Source organism: Lissotriton helveticus, chromosome 9, assembly GCF_964261635.1.
Source record: "Lissotriton helveticus chromosome 9, aLisHel1.1, whole genome shotgun sequence".
In the NCBI taxonomy this organism is placed as follows: domain Eukaryota; kingdom Metazoa; phylum Chordata; class Amphibia; order Caudata; family Salamandridae; genus Lissotriton; species Lissotriton helveticus.
In genome coordinates, this window is record NC_136070.1 from 443,544,522 (window position 1) to 443,562,232 (window position 17,711).

The 17,711-nt window shown below is 40.3% G+C and overlaps 1 protein-coding gene across 2 annotated transcripts in view; it reads left to right on the plus strand.

Annotated features, from left to right (window-relative positions):
- TDRD9 (tudor domain containing 9) overlaps positions 1-17,711 on the plus strand; it is a 2,642,469-nt gene that overhangs the window by 852,306 nt on the left and 1,772,452 nt on the right. For both annotated transcript variants that reach the window (XM_078660267.1, XM_078660268.1), the window contains 2 exons: positions 10,205-10,259; positions 10,425-10,509. In XM_078660267.1, coding sequence (XP_078516393.1) covers positions 10,205-10,259; positions 10,425-10,509 — 140 coding nt within the window. The remainder of the gene's footprint in view (positions 1-10,204; positions 10,260-10,424; positions 10,510-17,711) is intronic.

The following is a 17,711-nucleotide window of genomic DNA, read 5'->3' on the forward strand; positions in this document are numbered from 1 at the left end:
ATAGGTGCCACTGCTGCCCATTTGTCAGTTCCTTTCTTTTCATGACCCTTTATGCAAAGCCAGAACTCTTTTCTCCCAAATTTGTTGGTTTTATCTACCTTATTTGTAACTAAAGAATGTACTAGGGAAATGTCTCCTTCAAAAGCAGAGAGTAAAAGCAGTGCCACGAGTACTGGAAGCACATCATCAACGGATCCACACAATGTTAGCTTGTGATGTTTTTGGTGTGGACACAACTCACTTATGCAATAAATACTTCCTGATGCACCCAAAGGCAATCAGCGAATGGGAGGTGAAGCTATATGTCTTTTGAATACCCAAAGCGTGCTAGGTTATGCTCCTAATAGCAGACCCACTCTGAGCTACACACCCAGTCCTGGTTCAGCTCTGTCCCACTGGTCATGAGGATGACTCAGTGGACATGTCACTGCACCAGTGGAAGAATTCTAAGCTGGACATGTGCCCTTCTCACCACTCTAGTTCTGGGGAAAGGTCGGTGATCCATGTACCTGACTCTGATGCCATTGTTCGAATCTGAGCCTCTTCAATGTCTGGTCTTTTCGTGACCTGAGTTCCTCGGGCCATCGCGAACCCTACAGCTTTATAGACTCTTTTGGGGAGGCCTAGGTTAAACTTTTCATAGAGAATTGAGCTTTCTCTGGAGCTGACGGTTCTGACCATGATTTACCCCTTCGGCGGCTGCCCATTTAACTGCCCACACAGGTTGATTCTGCTGCACTTCTTGCAGGATCTTACTAGCTACCCTTGACCAATTTATGAACACTTTTGCTCAGACAATCCTTGACTAGCAGATGCAACAAGATTTTGAGAGTCGGCCTGGACACCATGTAGTATGTGGCCATGACCACTCATTTTGTGATTATACATAGCTCAGTTCTTGGTCTTACTATCTCTAGACTGTCCATTCCACCAACAATACCGAAACTACTTCGGGGTTCTTGCCTGTTGCCAGAGGTAACCCTTACAGCAACCATTGTTGCCATTTTGTAGTTTAAGAGGCTGTACTGGCGATAGTGGCCATGCACACAACCAGGGACCGCAGTGGTCTTCCTACTCCTCCTTTGCCACAATTGTGGCCAAGCTGCTTTGTTTTCCCGGTTGTGCTTGACCAGTAGAGGGATAAAATGTGATTTTGCCTGGCTGGCTGGTTTGCTATCACTTGAGACTGGTGGGTGCTGCAGATCGTTCAACAAGGTTCTTGCCATTACGTCCAGCCCAATACTCCATCTGTTTATGTGTAGACTTTAACAAATCATGCTTCCTTACTTGTGAAGGATGTGAAGAGGCCATACAGTGTGACCTGAAGCCGGAGAAGGGGAGAGCGTGCTACAATCATTATGTTCCAGTCTCCAAAAAGATAGAAGGCTCAGGCTGATTTGGACCTTTCACCTTCTGAACAACTTTATTTGGAAGGCCAATTTCAAGATGTTTACTTTGGCCCGATTCTTTCCACTCAAGATTGTGGGGATTGGATGGTGACCTTGGACGAGCCAGACTTATACTTTAATGTGCCCATCATGCATTCCCACAGATGCGTCCTGCAGTTTGTGGTGGGACTGTAGCACTTCCAGTTTGCTGCTCCTCCCTTAAGCTTTATCTCTGCCTCTCCGGTGTTAGCGCAGGGGATGGCAGTGGCCCATCTTTACAGTTCAAGGATACATGTTTTTTTACCAAATTCAAGGCACACAACAATGCATTCAAAACTCTATTAGATCATTATTTCATTGCAAAGCGAAAAAAAGTGCTGGAATTCTTGTTTCTCCTATGATATGTTCTTTAATTCTTTTAGCCAACGCGTTTCGTCGCAGTGGGGAAATCACTCTTTGTGACTTCCTCAGGGCTGCTGAGTTCAAATGAGTTCTCACATAGGAACCTCCTAAGATCCGAGTATGACTTTGTAGGATTCAAGCCAGTATTTCTTTTCTGAAGTCCGCCAATAGTTTAAAACTCTGATTCTAAATTAGAATATCCTATGATTAAAATCTTCCTAGCATCCGGGAACGCAATAACTCCTACAAGAGGAGACGCAGTGGGGAGAATATTGAACCACACAGCTATGAAGGAGACTGAATACTTATTTCTGTGTTGTAGCAACATTACAAGATTGGAATAATTGGGACACCCTAGGAAGATTAGGAAGGCTAGCACAAATGTAAATCCCCTCTTTGTTTACCAACCAACAAGGCTCTGCTCTCTTAAATGTCACAGACATTAAACCCTGGTACACAAAAAAACGGAGGAGGTTAAAAAGAACACTGAATAAGAAGGGTCATTTGCTTAAAACGATTAAATCCCACCTTGCTCACTGAGGTCGAATCCCTTCACAGCCAGTACAAAAACCAAATATGGCAAGCCAAACAAAACCACAAGGAACTGCTCCAAACTGAATTGTTTATTGCATGTCGGTACAAAAATGCAAGAAGTTTTTGGATGATTATGAATAGGCCGAACAGGGGCTCATCCTTCATTGCTACAAATGGGAACTACGTCACTGCAGAAAAATGGAAAAAGCACGTTATACAAAGCTTCATTAATAAGGCCAATGAAGTGCCAGCCATAAGCAAACCAAACCCTGCACAGCTGTTGTCAATATCAAGTGTGGCCAGAAACCATCAATATGCAGCATCCCTTGACACTTGCAGAATAGCAACATGAATTCGAAAAAGTAGAGGAGATAGTGCATCAGGCCCCAATGGCCTCCCATCATCAGTCTACAAACAGACTTTTGGTCGAGCATACTTGAAAATGTATTGAAGAGATGCATAGTTCAGCACACAGTGCCACCATCCTGTCAAGGCTCGATTCTTCATCCTATTTACAAAAAAGACCCCACCTCGCTCCCAGACAGTTACAGAAATATCACAATACTGGACATACAGGCAAAATAGTTTGCCTCATTACTACTCGAGGATTTACAAGATTGGGCAACAACTAACAACCTGTTTTCCCTCAACCAAACTGGGTTTAGGACACAGGCCGGCACCATAGATAACATGGTAGCCATAAGGATGCTTGTTACCAGACAAATACAGACAAAATAAGAGCTGTACTGCTGTTTTATAGACTACAGTAAAGCCTTTGACTGAGTCCACTGCCCCTTACTGTGGCCCAAACTTACAGCATGGTAAATCCCAAAGCCATTACTACAAGGCATCAGGTTGCTCTACTCCAACACATGGGCCAGTGTAAAACTAGGATGACAGACCAGATTTGGAAAAAAATCAGCATGGAACAAGGGGTCAGACAGGGGTGCGTATTAGCACCCACCCTTTTTAACCAGTACATGAGCGATTTGGTTCCTGCGTTAAACCAAGTAAATAGTCATGCTCATAAACTAGCCAACCAACACATCTCTTCCATGCTTTACGCGGATGATGTCGTCCTTCTCATCCAAACCCCGGTAGGGCTTCAACGGCTGCTAGATTCCTTAGATACGCACTGCCTGGCAAGTGAGATGAATATTAACTACGAAAAAATATATTTTTATCTTCGGCCGGAAAAAGAAAAAACAACATCATTGGCATCTTGACAACCATCGCCAAACCATCATGAACAAAAAGAACTATTTGGGCTGCTGGTTAGTCAACAAAGGAGGTCACTTACTGTATCGGAACTCATTAAAACCAAAACTTGCTTAGTTGCAATGTGCCTTTCGAACAATTGTCAAGACAACCATCAAGTTTTCTTTTGAGGCACTGCTTATAATAGTCTCTGCCAAATTAGCGCCAACATTATCATACGGTTCAGAGACTTACCCGGGGAAACTGGAGCCCTCCTTAAACAGGGCACAGAGCGCAGTGTTCAGGTCTCTCTTTCAATTACCAGGTAATACTTCTCCAGCTCAGATCAGGATGAAATTTGCACTACAGGACCCGGTTTGTACAGATGAGCAGCGTAATAAAAGATCTGCAAACCATTCAAATGCCTGGTCACATGCGCTCTCTGAAGCATTGGTGCAAACACGCTCAACGGAGCTGTGGAATTTAAAATTACTTTACTTTCAGTTTAAAACCACTCTGAACAGAAAAGTAAAAATTACATATCTCACATCTGGCCAAACCGCTTTTGCCAAAAGAGAACGTGCCCATTTGGTCCTTAGCAGTTACGATAGAAAAGGCCCACAAAATACATCAACAAACCATTCTCCTAATATAAAATGAAATACCTGCAGCTTCGGATGGGCTCTTTTTCATCTTGATCTGTCGCCACCATGGGCGGTTAAACCAGTGTCGACTGTGCGGTCTGTTCCAGGATTCAATAACTCACTAGATCTGCATATGTCCTATACTTCTGGAAGACCGCAGAAGATTGCTCCGGCATCTGTGGACTAAGGAGGGAACATGGATATTACCATCTGCCATTTGCTTCCGACTGAACAACGCTCAGCCACAAGTGATTAGCAAACTGGTAAAATTCTTGGAGAGTATCAATAAGCAACTAAGAATCATTCCAGTAGCCTCAGACGCGTTTCGGACACTAGGCTGTGTCCTTGTTCACTTAAACAAACGGAAGGTAAGGCATACATTTTAAAAACCACATTTGATGTTAAACAGTTGCGTCACTGAGTGTAATAAACATGGAGAAAATAATCTTTTACGAAACAATTTTCTAGCATCTGTTCAACAATGCAAAACATAATATTATTAGTTTGTCAGCCAATATTATGGGCATCGATAAATTCATCTGAAGCTTATTCAATGCTGCATAGTTAAAAACACGTCATGATGTAATTAGTGATACCACGATATTGCCATCATAATACTATTAAAGTGCTGCGTGCAGACTAATTAATATATGTTTTTTTTCAGATACTACAATAAAATAAACCTATGCCTTTAAACAATGCTTAAGATGCCAATTTCTAATAACTGTTATATAATGATATTAACACTTAAAACAGGCATATATATGGGAGGAAATGCTTATGATGCACGTAGTATGCCATGGAGTTGCTTAAAATGGATTGTACGAATACCTTTGGGGAACATACACATACGATTGGATGGTACTAATACCTCTATATATGAATAGACAACCCACTCTTATAGATCCTAGTTGTCTTTCTTTCGTTCTAATACAAACCAATAGGTCATTAATGAGAGTAGGCAATATTCATCTATACAGGGAAGTGTGGTCCAAACAGTGTATTTACCTTCCTTGAATATAATTAATCAAGAAATGCATGTGTATACATCCATAGACTCCTTAGGCTCCCAACGTAATGAAAACCGTGTCTATGCTAATGGCTTCCATAGTGTGTTCCTTAAATAATGTGAAAAAAAGTGCTTAACTAATGTCAAACTACTTAGAAAAAAAGGAAAAGAAAATATAATATGTACCTTAAGGGATTTGCATACTAAAGGGAATATAAGGCAGCAGAGCAACTGTATATAAAAATTATTAAAACCAACGAAAGATGTATAAATCATTATATTCTCTATGGTCATGAGAAAAGACGGAGAGATAATTCAATTATGTCTGGATCAATCCATATATCACATGAATGAAATCGAAAGTTACTCCCAAAACAATTTTTCATGGGAACCTCAGGAGGATCAAAAGCATACCTTCTAACATGTTACATAAAAACATCTGACCCTAGTGAGCTAATGAAGAGAAGCTATTAATCGCTTTCGCATATGTCTTTTAAGAAAATTGTGCACACAATAAGTCATAGTTAGAATCTTACAAATCGTAAAGGAAGGAAAATTGGCTAATACATCAAGGATATAATTCATGGAGCTCAGCAAGTAAAACCCACTCTATTTATAGGAAATTGTAAAGGTCTTCCCCTAAATTAAGTCCCATTGGAGACTTACAGTCGAGCTCTACTATGTACCGTGACTCTAACTGGCGTAAGGTCTTCTCCCTATTGCCTCCCCATTTATTGGGTGCTACGGCATCTGACAAAAGAGTGTAAACAATAAACGTTATTGTCATGAAAGATTTTAAAATGCCGAGCCACAGGATAGGCTTGATCGAAATTAATGATCGCTCTCAGATGTTGTAAAATCCGTACATGGCCTTGTAATTTAGTGCTGCCTACGTAGTGAATATTACAGCTACATTTAAGGACGTAGACAGCAAAGTCTGTGCGGCATGTATAATGAGCTTTCAAGGCGATGGCTTTGCTAGAATAAGGAGTCGTGTACGTGGTGGTATTAATGCCGAACTTACACGTCTGGCATGAGCTACATTTGAAAAAACATTTACGTGGTGATACCCAATTGTCAGTATTGCTAATCTCCGTGCTAATTTTTAACAAATCATTTCGTATAGAATATGCGCGTCTGAAAGTGACAATGGGAGTGGTAGGAATAACCTCTTTCAAGATTGGAACTGTCAGAATAATAGGCCATTCCTTTTTGATGATCTTTTTGATGTGGTTGGCCTGTTTGCTATATCCTGTGATAAGCCTAATTTCTTCTTTACTGCCCTCACCTTTGTTCTCAAGACAGTCCTTTTCTAGTTGGACGTTCCTATTGGGGTCCAAAAGTGTTTTACGGTTCAAAGCATTGGCCTTTCTCATAGCTGCTTCCAACCGAGTAGAAGCATACCCTCTAGCCTCTAACCTTCTTTTGGCCTCCAATTGGTGGTACGGTCTAGCTTCTATGGTGCTACATGCCCTGTGTATTCTTAAAAATTCACCATTCGGGATGCTTGCTATTGTATGGCGAGAAGGGACTCTCCCTGCATGTAGCACCGTATTTCTAGAGGTGGGCTTTCTGTACAGACAAGTTTCGATTTTACCATCCATTATCTGAACTTGAATGTCGAGGAAGTTAGTAACTTTACAGTCTGTATTGGCACTGAATTTCAGATTTAATTCATTCTCATTGACACTATTCACAAATGTCTCTGCCTGATCCTTAGAACCTCGCCATACAATGAATGTCATCTATATAACGCCTGTACTTAACAATATGCTTAGACCATAATGTAACATGTTGTACCTTGAGGACATGCTCCTCCCGCCAACCAACGTGGAGCCCCGCGTAGCTGGGGAGAAGCATGCCCCCATAGCCACCCCTCTCAATTGTTGGAAAACAGTGTTCTTAAACATAAAAACATTATTATGGAGACACCAGTGAATCATCTTAATTAACATCTGATTGTGGCAGTACATTTCCATGGGTCCCTTGCTCAGATAATGTTCTACAGCTCTTATAACATCTGAATGGGCAATACTAGTATACAAGGCAGATATATTCATGGTTTAAAAAAGATATTCCTCAGACCACTCACAGTTATTTAGTTGACATAAAAAGTCAGTTGTGTCCTTGAAATAAGCCTGTAGACTTGTTACAAACTCTTGAAGAAAAAAATCGATATACTTAGACGTGTTTTCAAAAGTACTATTGATGGATGCCACAATCGGTCTCCCTGGGACCGGCATTTCCTTTTTATGAACTTTAGGCACAAAATAGATATTTGGCATGGTAGGAAAATCTTTGCTAAGAAATTTTAGTTCATCCTTAGAAATGAGGCCCTCTCTTTTCCATTTGTGTAACATTCTTTATCATTTAGGTGGTGGTAGGCCTCTTTGATATATTCTTTTCTGTTCCAAAGAACCACGTTGCCCCCTTTGTTGGATTTATTGATCGCAATCGTGTTGTTATTTTTAAGTTTATTCATGAGGGTAAAATACTGTTTCATGTTCACATTGGGTGGCCTGTGTTGAGACTGGGTTTTATGGTCTAATTTTTTCAGTTCCTCAATCACCCGGCCATGATAAATATCGATGGCCTCACGAGGCATGTTGGGAACAAACGTGGATATTGGCTTGAAAGGGCTTTTCCCTGGTTTAGGAATGTTAACTCCTTCGCCATCAGCTGCCTCTTGTGTGTTACTGATCTCGTCGTCATTCTCCCTTAGATTGTGAAGGGTACGTAGTAGAGATACATCCTTGGCTTGTAACTCCCCTTGGGTATTGTCGATAAGGTTTTCCGTATTCCTTTTGTGATGTGCAAGGTTGTTTTTGATGGTAAAATATTTTTTTAATTTTATCTTTCTGATGAATTTAAAAACATCTATACGGGTGCCGCAGTACCCAAAGTTGCTTTCCGGACAAAAGGATAAGCCCAGGGATTAAAGTCCTTAGCAGTTACGATAGAAAAAGCCCACAAAAATACATCAACAAACCATTCTCCTATTATAAAATGAAATATCTGCAGCTTCGGATGGGCTCTTTTTTATCTTGATCTGTCGCCACCATGGGTGGTTAAACCAGAGTCGACTGTGCGGTCTGTTCCAGGATTCAATAACTCACTTGATCTGCATATGTCCTATACTTCTGGAAGACCGCAGAAGATTGGCCCGGCATCTGTGGACTAAGGAGGGGACATGGACATTACCATCTGCCGTTAGCTTCCGACTGAACTACGCTCAGCCACAAGTGATTAGCAAACTGGTAAAATTCTTGGAGAGTATCGATAAGCAACTAAGAATCATTCCAGTAGCCCAAATGAAAAAGGGGAGGAACCTTAAATCCCAGTAGCCTCAAAGACTACCTTTATATATATATATATATATATATATATATATATATATATATATATATATATATATATATATATATATATATATATTCGATTCGATACAGACGGCATCTGAGGAAGGCTATTATGCTGAAATGCATCATGCCGATCGAATTTGTGTACTGAAATTAAAGGACGTTTCAAACCTTACCTGCGTGGGCTGATATCCTTTCTGGCAAAGGGAAGGTTTTCGTTTCATTTGCAGAGCGGGCCACAAGCTCTTTACAGCCCCCTTCCAAAAGAGTTCGGCGGTTAGTGGCAATCGTGAGTGGACTCTCAAGGCTCTTGGGAAAACGCCGAAACACCACACTCCACAGCGAGCTTACTAGCTGCAATGTGCGGGACTGTGACTTCATGGTGGTGCTCACACTCACTGTGGTGGTGAGTGCCTCTGCTCGCTGTGGTGACTTGCGGTTGGGAGAAAGGAGTTTTTGATGCTGTTCCTGCCACTACAAGATCCAGGATTCAGTGGGGCAGCTGCAGACACCGCCCACTTGGACAGGTACTTACGATGGTGTTTCTGCAGCACAGGAGGTTCAGATGTTACTGAGCACCCGCCCCTCAATCTTGTGGGAGTGTCTCCAGTAATTAAGTGAGGCGCTTTTAAAAGTGGACAGTGAATTTCTCGTTCGATACAGACTGCATCTGAGGAAGGCTATTATGCTGAAATGCATCATGCCGATCGAATTTGTGCACTGAAATTAAAGGACGTTTCAAACCTTACCTGCGTGGGCTGATATCCTTTCTGGCAAAGGGAAGGTTTTCGTTTCATATATATATATATATATATATATATCTCTATCTCTATCTATATATATATATATATATATATATATATATATATATATATATATATATATATATGTATATATACATATATATATATATATATATACATATATATATATATATCTCAATATGAAGCAAATCGCATCCAGTAAAGAACGAGAAGGGACACAGCAGGTCAGATTCTGGCCGGTTTATTTGTGAGTGGCATGGCGTGTTTCGGATTCTTTTCCTTCATCAGATGCCACTCCTATTGTGCAGGTGCAAACGGTAGTCCTTCCTGGATGGAACATGGAAGGACTACACGGACCAGCATTCCTGTGGACGGAATGCATGTATTTGCTTTTTAATGTACTGGTTTTTACCCAAGCTGACTGGACAGCAATAGCAAGCTATGCAGGGCGTTATTTATTGTTTATTGCATTTACATTTTTTAACTGTACCACCATTGAGGAAATCTGCTGATGAGCTATGGGTTATCTGAGGAATCACCAACATTTTTTGAAAAATTGTGACATTGTCTATAAGTTTTTAATTCTACTTGGCACTAAAGCACTTTGACAGACGTCATTCTCTAAAGTATTTTGTACTGTTGTATAGATTTGTAAAAATTGGTGTTTTAAATTTGTGTGCAAGATGTAAGTGTTTGTTTACCCATATGTTTTGTCACTGTCTATGCATGATATGAAAACAAACCTAGAGCATTTGCAAATACCTTTTGGTGGCTTAGCCTTTTTCCAAGACTGAAGAGTACTTTTCTGCATATAGTGTGGAATTCAGGTGCCAGCCACCTCCTTTTATTCATGTCTCTCACAGTAAATTATCATCAACTTATAATGGAAGCTATCTTTTATTTTCAGGTTTGGCTGAAATTAATTACATGCATGAACTTTTCACAAACATGGTTCATAAAAGGTAAGTGTGTTGTGATGATGGCACAGCAATACATAGTATTTCCGCAGTCACTACTACATAGTTTCTGTATAGATAAAATATTCTAAAGCAGTTTTGCTTGGTCTTTGTCAATCATATGTTTCCTTAACAACTAAACAAACATTTCTTAAAAATTAAATTTTTCAGACTGCATGTGTATCCCCTCCATTCGAGTATCACCATGGAGGAACAGAATGCTGCATTTACAACACCGGTTTATGGCTACAGAAAGGTAAGTAGCTATTAGACATCAGATTAATGCCAAATCTTGTTAAGGCTTTAAAACCCACAAGGAAGCCTTAATTAAGGAAGCCTCTGAATATTCCTACTAGGTGATGAAACAGGTGTTATGTAGTCGTCGAGTAGATTAAAGCTCTTTCGATGTTAAATAAATATTTTCTAATTTGAATTCGGCAGCATGGCCCATTATACCATGATCTTATAAAGTGCTTAAGGGAAAAAATTGAATGAACGTAGAAATCCCTAATTGTATTGATTCCCTACTAAAATTATCGCTGGTTTTGTTGTGTGGTTAAGAGGAAAGTTACAAAGGCTTTTTGCTTGTGTGTGGTTGTATTCAAAAGAAAAGAGCAACCATGTAACCTCTGCGGATAATGGCACATGCACAAGGAAGGGCATCTCAAGAGGAATTCACTTTGTTCAATTTGGCGTCAGTTGCTCAATGATATGATAGACCGGACAGTAGCTTTTAGCCAAGTGAATTAAATTAGAGGCTTCAACACAGAAGAAGCAGGAAGCAAGTAATAATGTTGTTAGACACCTATATTTAAAAAAGTACCCCTCCTACCCCCCTCAGAATGAACCTATACACAGTATAACAGATCTTCAAAGATTTTCAGGGCAATACAGCTGATAAGTAACACCTCAGTGAAAGTAATGGAATACAGTGTTATAAACAAAAAGTTGATAATGTCGAAGGCATGAAGAAGCACAGATCAGCAGTCGCAGCTTGTATGCAGTAGGTTTGTGTTTGCTAAGTTGATGTAAGACTTTACATTCCATTAGCGGTTTGTGTGCAGGACCTCATCAGGACAAAGAATGCATAGACAAACCAGCATTGGCAAAATTAACTGGTCAGACGCTAGCCCGTTAACGTAAATAGAGTGGCAGATGGAGTGCTGTTTGTATGTGTTAACACGTTACAGACAGGCCTATTGGCTTTGTAAATGGTAGCTGCACTAGTCAGTAAGAGGAAAATGTTTTTTATTGATAGGTCAGTGCTAAACTGCTCCACACAATTTACACAGACTCACTCTAACAGTCGTTTCGCTCTTTCTCTTTGGCATGTTCTCTCTGCTTTGTTTTGGCAGTTGCATTGATTTCTGAACATTTCTGAACCTTGAATAGCACCAAGAGTCTGGGTGGTTTCATCTGAACACATTCCATTGTGCGAGTAGTTATTTGTCACTAGAGACTGTGAAGGGAGCCAGGTAGTGCATGGATTGCAGGGGAACTACAGATACATTTACTTTGTGAGCAGGCAGTACAGAGAAGTTCTTTTAAGGAAGACTGAAAACTGGGAGGGAAAGAGACTTCAGTAGAAACATGTAGCAGTGAAGAACCGGGACCGTAGACAGGGACAAAGGTTGCATGAAGAATGAGTAGATCTGCAGGTGAGACCAGAGAGAGAGAAAAACAATGATGCAGGGGCAGAATGCTGGTGGGGAGATTGGCTCCTATGTGAAAAGGAAAGCAGCGACCTAGATCTGCAGAGATCAAATGTAACAGATGCAAATAATGTAGTGGGAAATTGGGAATTGCAAGAAAGAAAACATTGAAAGAGAAAAACTTAAGTGCAGGGCTGCAAGAACGGAGGCTGCAGAGGATCGTGAAAATGCAGGGAGTGGCTACAGAGATAACACTGAGACGCAAAGATAGCCCGACTGAAGAGAAGAGAAGAGAGAGTTTTGAGGTTTGCCAGATTGAAGTAGTGGTAGATGCAACAATAAATAGAAGATTGCAGCCATGAGACACAGAGGCTCGACAATAGACCGATTGTAGGACAAAAGGGAGAAGCTTCAGGGAAGTGAGAAAGAGAGGAGAGAAACCATAGTACTTAGAAATGACTACAAGTAAAGTCGAACACAGCATCCGATAATTCCACTTATTGTATGCACTCTTTTTAGTATGTAATGCTTCCTTTTTGACAGAACAGTAATGAACACCCTTTACAGCTACTTAGAAACACACCGGAGTCCGTGAGAAATACTTAGTGTAGTTTTATTTATTTCGAGTTTTAATAAGCGCAAACTTGGCCCAAGGGCATCAAAGTGCTTTACAGAGTTTGCACAGACAGCGTTTACAGGGGATACAGTACAAATAAGATGCATACATACAGCAATACGTATACAGGAAATAATGTATGATGGACGGTGGAATAGTTGGTAGATATAGTGCGTAGATAGCTATGATAGAGAGTAACAGGTTGGAGGAATATATAAACAGTCGGTTTAGAGATGAAATGTACGGGCTCTACGATAGAGGGAGGAGGTATATCTGAGTGGGTTGATTATTTTAATAGGGTGGGTTAAAGTGTTTGTTAAGAAGAAATAGTTTAAGGTTTTTACAGAAGTACAGGTATGATTAATTATTCTATAGTTCTTGTGGCAGAGCATTCCAAATTCTAAGAGTATTCACAGAGAAGGAACGGGCGAGTGTTTTTTATTTTGAGCTTTGCAGATGCCTCTTATGGCCAGCTTTAGATGGTTTGTTAGCTGGATTGTTTGGTTTTCCAGAGTAGATAGCTCTGTGGGTTATGCAAGCTGTTTTGAATACGCTTCTTGCTTCAATTGGTAGCCAGTTTAGTTTAAGTTTCAGGAGTGATGTGTCATTTACTTTGTCCACCTCCAATCTTAAAAAACATTCTACTATCTACTTCTACAGCCATCCCTCCTTTCTCTGACCCATCCCATACCTTTCTACCTGCTGTGAACAAACGTCCTTCTCAAAGTTCCCGCCTTTGTTTTACCCATGACACCCAACTAACAGAAGACCACTATTTGAAACAACTTACTACTTCACCTTTCATATCCATTCCGATCATTCTATCTTTACTCTAGACTACTAAACATATGAGAAATCAAGATCACAAACCTAACTCAACTAATGCAGAAAGGAAAAAAAATTATATAACTTCTCTACTCGTCCGGAGTAGTAAGCGCTGTTTAAATGCAATTTACACTCCATTTGCGTTCACTGCCATAGATGTCCAAGTATAATATTTCCTAATGACAGCTATCAGGACACGCTGTTAAAAGAACCACTGCATAGTACTTGACTGCTTGTTTGAATAAGAAAAAGCACCCCTCTGGAACATAACCTTGTTTTGAGTGTCAGTTGTCTGTTGCAAATCATGACCGATACTGGTGTGAATTAAGCAAGATTCAGTGAACCTGAACAAAGAGCACCTTAAAATGCGCCCACAGGAGACTGTTATGCACATAGCCAAAGAATTAATTAGCCAAGCCTTTAGGGCTGGGTTTAATATGCTAATGCATACAGTTACCACGCTAGGTGAAGGCGCACCAGAAAGCCGGCAGGAGCAGGTCAGGTGAGGCACTGGAGTGAAGGTAGAAGGGTACATCCAAACTACCACTAGCTTTGTGTGAGATGAGTACTCGACAGGGATGAGCCAAGAAGTGAATGAAAATGTCTAAATTCAGGGGGTGAAAGAGGGTATTATGTTATGTTAATGGTGTTTTGTAAAGCGCTCGTTCACCGGTTGGTTTTTTGGCACTGGATCTAGAAAGTGCCGGAAAATTAAGCAGATCAGTTGGAAGCCTGCCTGTATAGCCAGGTTTTAAGCAATTTCCTGAATTTCAAAAGATCAGTACTGGACCGAATTTCCAAAGGGATAGAATTCCATAACTTAGGGGCCAGGGTTGCAAACGTGGCTCCTCCTTGTCGCTTTAACTTAAAGGTAGGTGTTGACAGTAGCTGAAGGTGGGACCAGCGAAGGTTCCGTAGGGGATCATACCTGGAAATTAGACTGTCTATGAAACTGGGGATAGAATGAAAGCCAGTGGTTGAAAGGGGCGGACCCAAAGCCCGCTCTTTGTATATTGTAAGCAATAGGTCAGTTTGACAGCTTTTCTGTAAAAACCCCGACCTTAAAATCAAATATTTATTTACAACATAATCTGTTGTGTTCATGTCTGGGCTGGGAATTCTGGAGCTCAGTAGAAAGGTGATTATGACACATATACACAAGTGACAGGCCCTGAAATAAACAATGGCTAACCCAAAGTTCTCTAAAAAGAAACAGTGGTTGACCCAAAGTCCAATATAAAAACAACTAACAAACTCAAAATAAACAAATACTTGAAGTATTGAGTAGATATCAGTGTAAATATACTGTAATACTAGATATGTAAGAATTTTCAATATTTTAGTATAGTATTTTTGCAGACAAATGTGCTCCCTAGCCAGTATTGTGCTCCATTAACACACTTCTCTTGAAGGTACTCTCTTGAAGGTACTTCAAATATGCATTTTGTTAACATGCACTGTGAATTGATTTTAATGGATAACGTCTTTCAAGATGTCTTTTGCCTTCACAAAGTGATCCCAGCCGCCTGCAGAATATAATGCAATTAGAACATTACAATAGAAGCACTCCCCATAAGGTGGGATTTTACACTAAGCAGCCATTATCACACGGTGTGAGAACAGTACTCCTTTAGGTAGAGCCTAAGTCTGCAATGTGTATTTTAATGAATTGATAACAATATGTCCATCAAACAGTTGTAAAAAAAAGTAATCCACTATCTGAAGCAGACAAGCATATATTGTATCTGTAGCATATGAGAATTGGCAAACCCGTTTTCAAAGGTTATGGTACAAGGCTGTGGTAAATGGTTACAAAATCCTGGTATTATCTTGAGTAAAGCAATGGTCACAAATCTAGAGAAATAAGAACATGCTGGGTTTCGGACAGATTGAGCATTGAGGCCGTTCGTGTCACCAGGACTACTAATGTATATGGTGCCACTGTGTGTAGTATATCATTAGCATGCCTTACCTCCTAAAAAGCCAATAAGCACTGTCTGATCTAGAAAACCCTGCACAGATTTCCAGCTCTTGTGTGGAAGCTGGGAAAAGTTCAAATCCATTGCACCAATCCAGGACAGCAGAAGCTGCTTCAGAAACCTTTTGTTTGTAGTTTTGGACATGGTAGGGCTGGCTGCTCAAGCATAAAACTGTACCCCTTTTACGTCCATAACACCTCCAGTGTTGCTCCTTAGTTGCTCAGGCTTTGACAACCTGAAACACTCTCCAAGACCGCACCTCATATCTGGCATGGTGATAAATTGTTCAAAGTTGGCACGTCTGAATCACTTACCTACAGATTATGTTTAGGGATGTAAAATGCACTTTTCGCATTTTCACTCTTTCCCCCCCATAAATAAAAGGACACATAGTAATCAGACTGCTGTATACTTGTACAGAGAAAAACAGGAAAAGATGGTCAATAAACTTGAATTAATCTCAGCCACTGGCAATTACATTAATCGTATCAGGAGGGCCATGAATAAGCCTTGACTGTAATGAAAAGACAAGTTCCACATTGTGCTAATTATGTCTAAAAATGTGATGTATTTGTGAAGCACATGAATTTCCATAGTCAACAAAAAGCTTATTTCACTGACCTGAGATGTCCCTGTTAGACCTGTCAATGAGATGAAGTCTTGAGGCAGTATGTCCCCACGAAAGCTAAAGTAGATGGTGTTTGGAAATGAAAAACTAACTAACCAGCAAGGTGGACAGAACTAGAAAAAAGCCCTTCCGGCTTGGAAATTATTCCATGTCGTAGTGTATCTTTAGTATCCGCACCCAGAATATACTAGTCTAATGTAACTGTTCTACTTGTGGTTATCCATAAAAAAGGAACAATTGTTCTTAAATTGTATTTTATTTTTATTATATAGTGCTTAGTATCCCTGGCTAGACGTCGAAGGTCTTTTTCAGTGAGTAGCTAGTTATTCCGGAACCCATAAAGGATTAGTGGTGGATTATTATAGTGAAATATGAAAGTCATTTGAGTGGTGAATATGTTAGTCCGTTATTTGGATTAAGAAGGATAGTGGAGGGATAGAAGAGGGGAAAAGCTTTGCATTTTTATACTGCTTTCTACCCCTGATGAGGTTTTGAAGCGCTTTTCGGTGAGTAACATGCTACTCCGGAACCCAGAAAGTATTTGTGGTGAATTAGTACAGGGAAATATTTCAATTCATTTGAGTGGTGGACATGTAAGTCTGTTGTTGGGATTGAAAAGGAATAGCTGAGAGATGAAAAAGGGAGGGGTCTAGAATAGTTTTGTTTTTTTAGTATATAGTTGTAGGAGGGGGTTTGGGGTGAGTAAAGGGGGTGGAGGGGAGTTAGTATAGGGAAATATGAAAATTATTGTGAGAGGTTGTCATGTTAGTCTGTTATTTTGATTAAAAAGGTTAAAAAGGAATAGTGGAGGGATGGTCCAGTGTTTTTCTGGGAGTTCATAGCAGTAGGTGGGGCTTTGGGATGAGTAAAGGAGAGATGGAGAAGGAAGAGTCAGGGGGAAGGGTTGTTTGGGCGATCTGAATAGTAAAAGAGGTATGAAGTGATGCAAGGAAGGGTAGATGAGGGAAGAGTCTTGAGAGGGTTATTTTGGGAGTCATAGTAGTGGTATGGGCTTTGGGATGAATGAGAGGTAGAGAATATATTGATAAAGTTACAGGGTGAGAAATATGGTAGCGCATTGGAAAGAGTAGTAGAATGGGGTTTGTGAGGAGTCCGAGAGGTGAGGTAGAGGATATATTGAAAGCGGTATAGGGTGAACCTCAGATGTCTGTGTCTGACTAATGTCCAAGTATGACAATGAAAAACAAGAAAAAGGTAGATAGTCCGAAAACGTAACACTGCCATCTTAGAATGAATGCTATTTGTTGCAACAAAAAAAAAGCTAAAATGATAGTCCCATGGTGAAATATATTAATATTGGAAAGGGCAAAAAAGGAAAGACGGTAGTGGGTTAGTACGAAATGGGTCTTGAAAAACGTTAGTGATCCCCAGATGGAGCCAGATGACAACAGATTATGTGCCATGTATGAAGCATGCATGTCTCAAAAACATTGGAAACTTGCCAATTTTCAGTTGTCTTAGAGCCAAGGATCATTAGATAATGTGGAGCCATCTCAAATTGAATAATTCTAAAACGGAAATACTCATGTGTAGCGATTGGAAAAATGATGATCCTGAAAAAGAAATTATGACCCTGGCCTGATGATCTAGGAACCCCGCCTAACTTATCGAAGGAAGTATGAAACCTCGAAATGACCATGGATTCCAAGCGATCAATGAATGCCCAAGTAGACAAACGAACAAACTCAAGGTTTGTTACTATAAAAAGTCTGTGGCAAATCTTCTCCCATCTGGAAT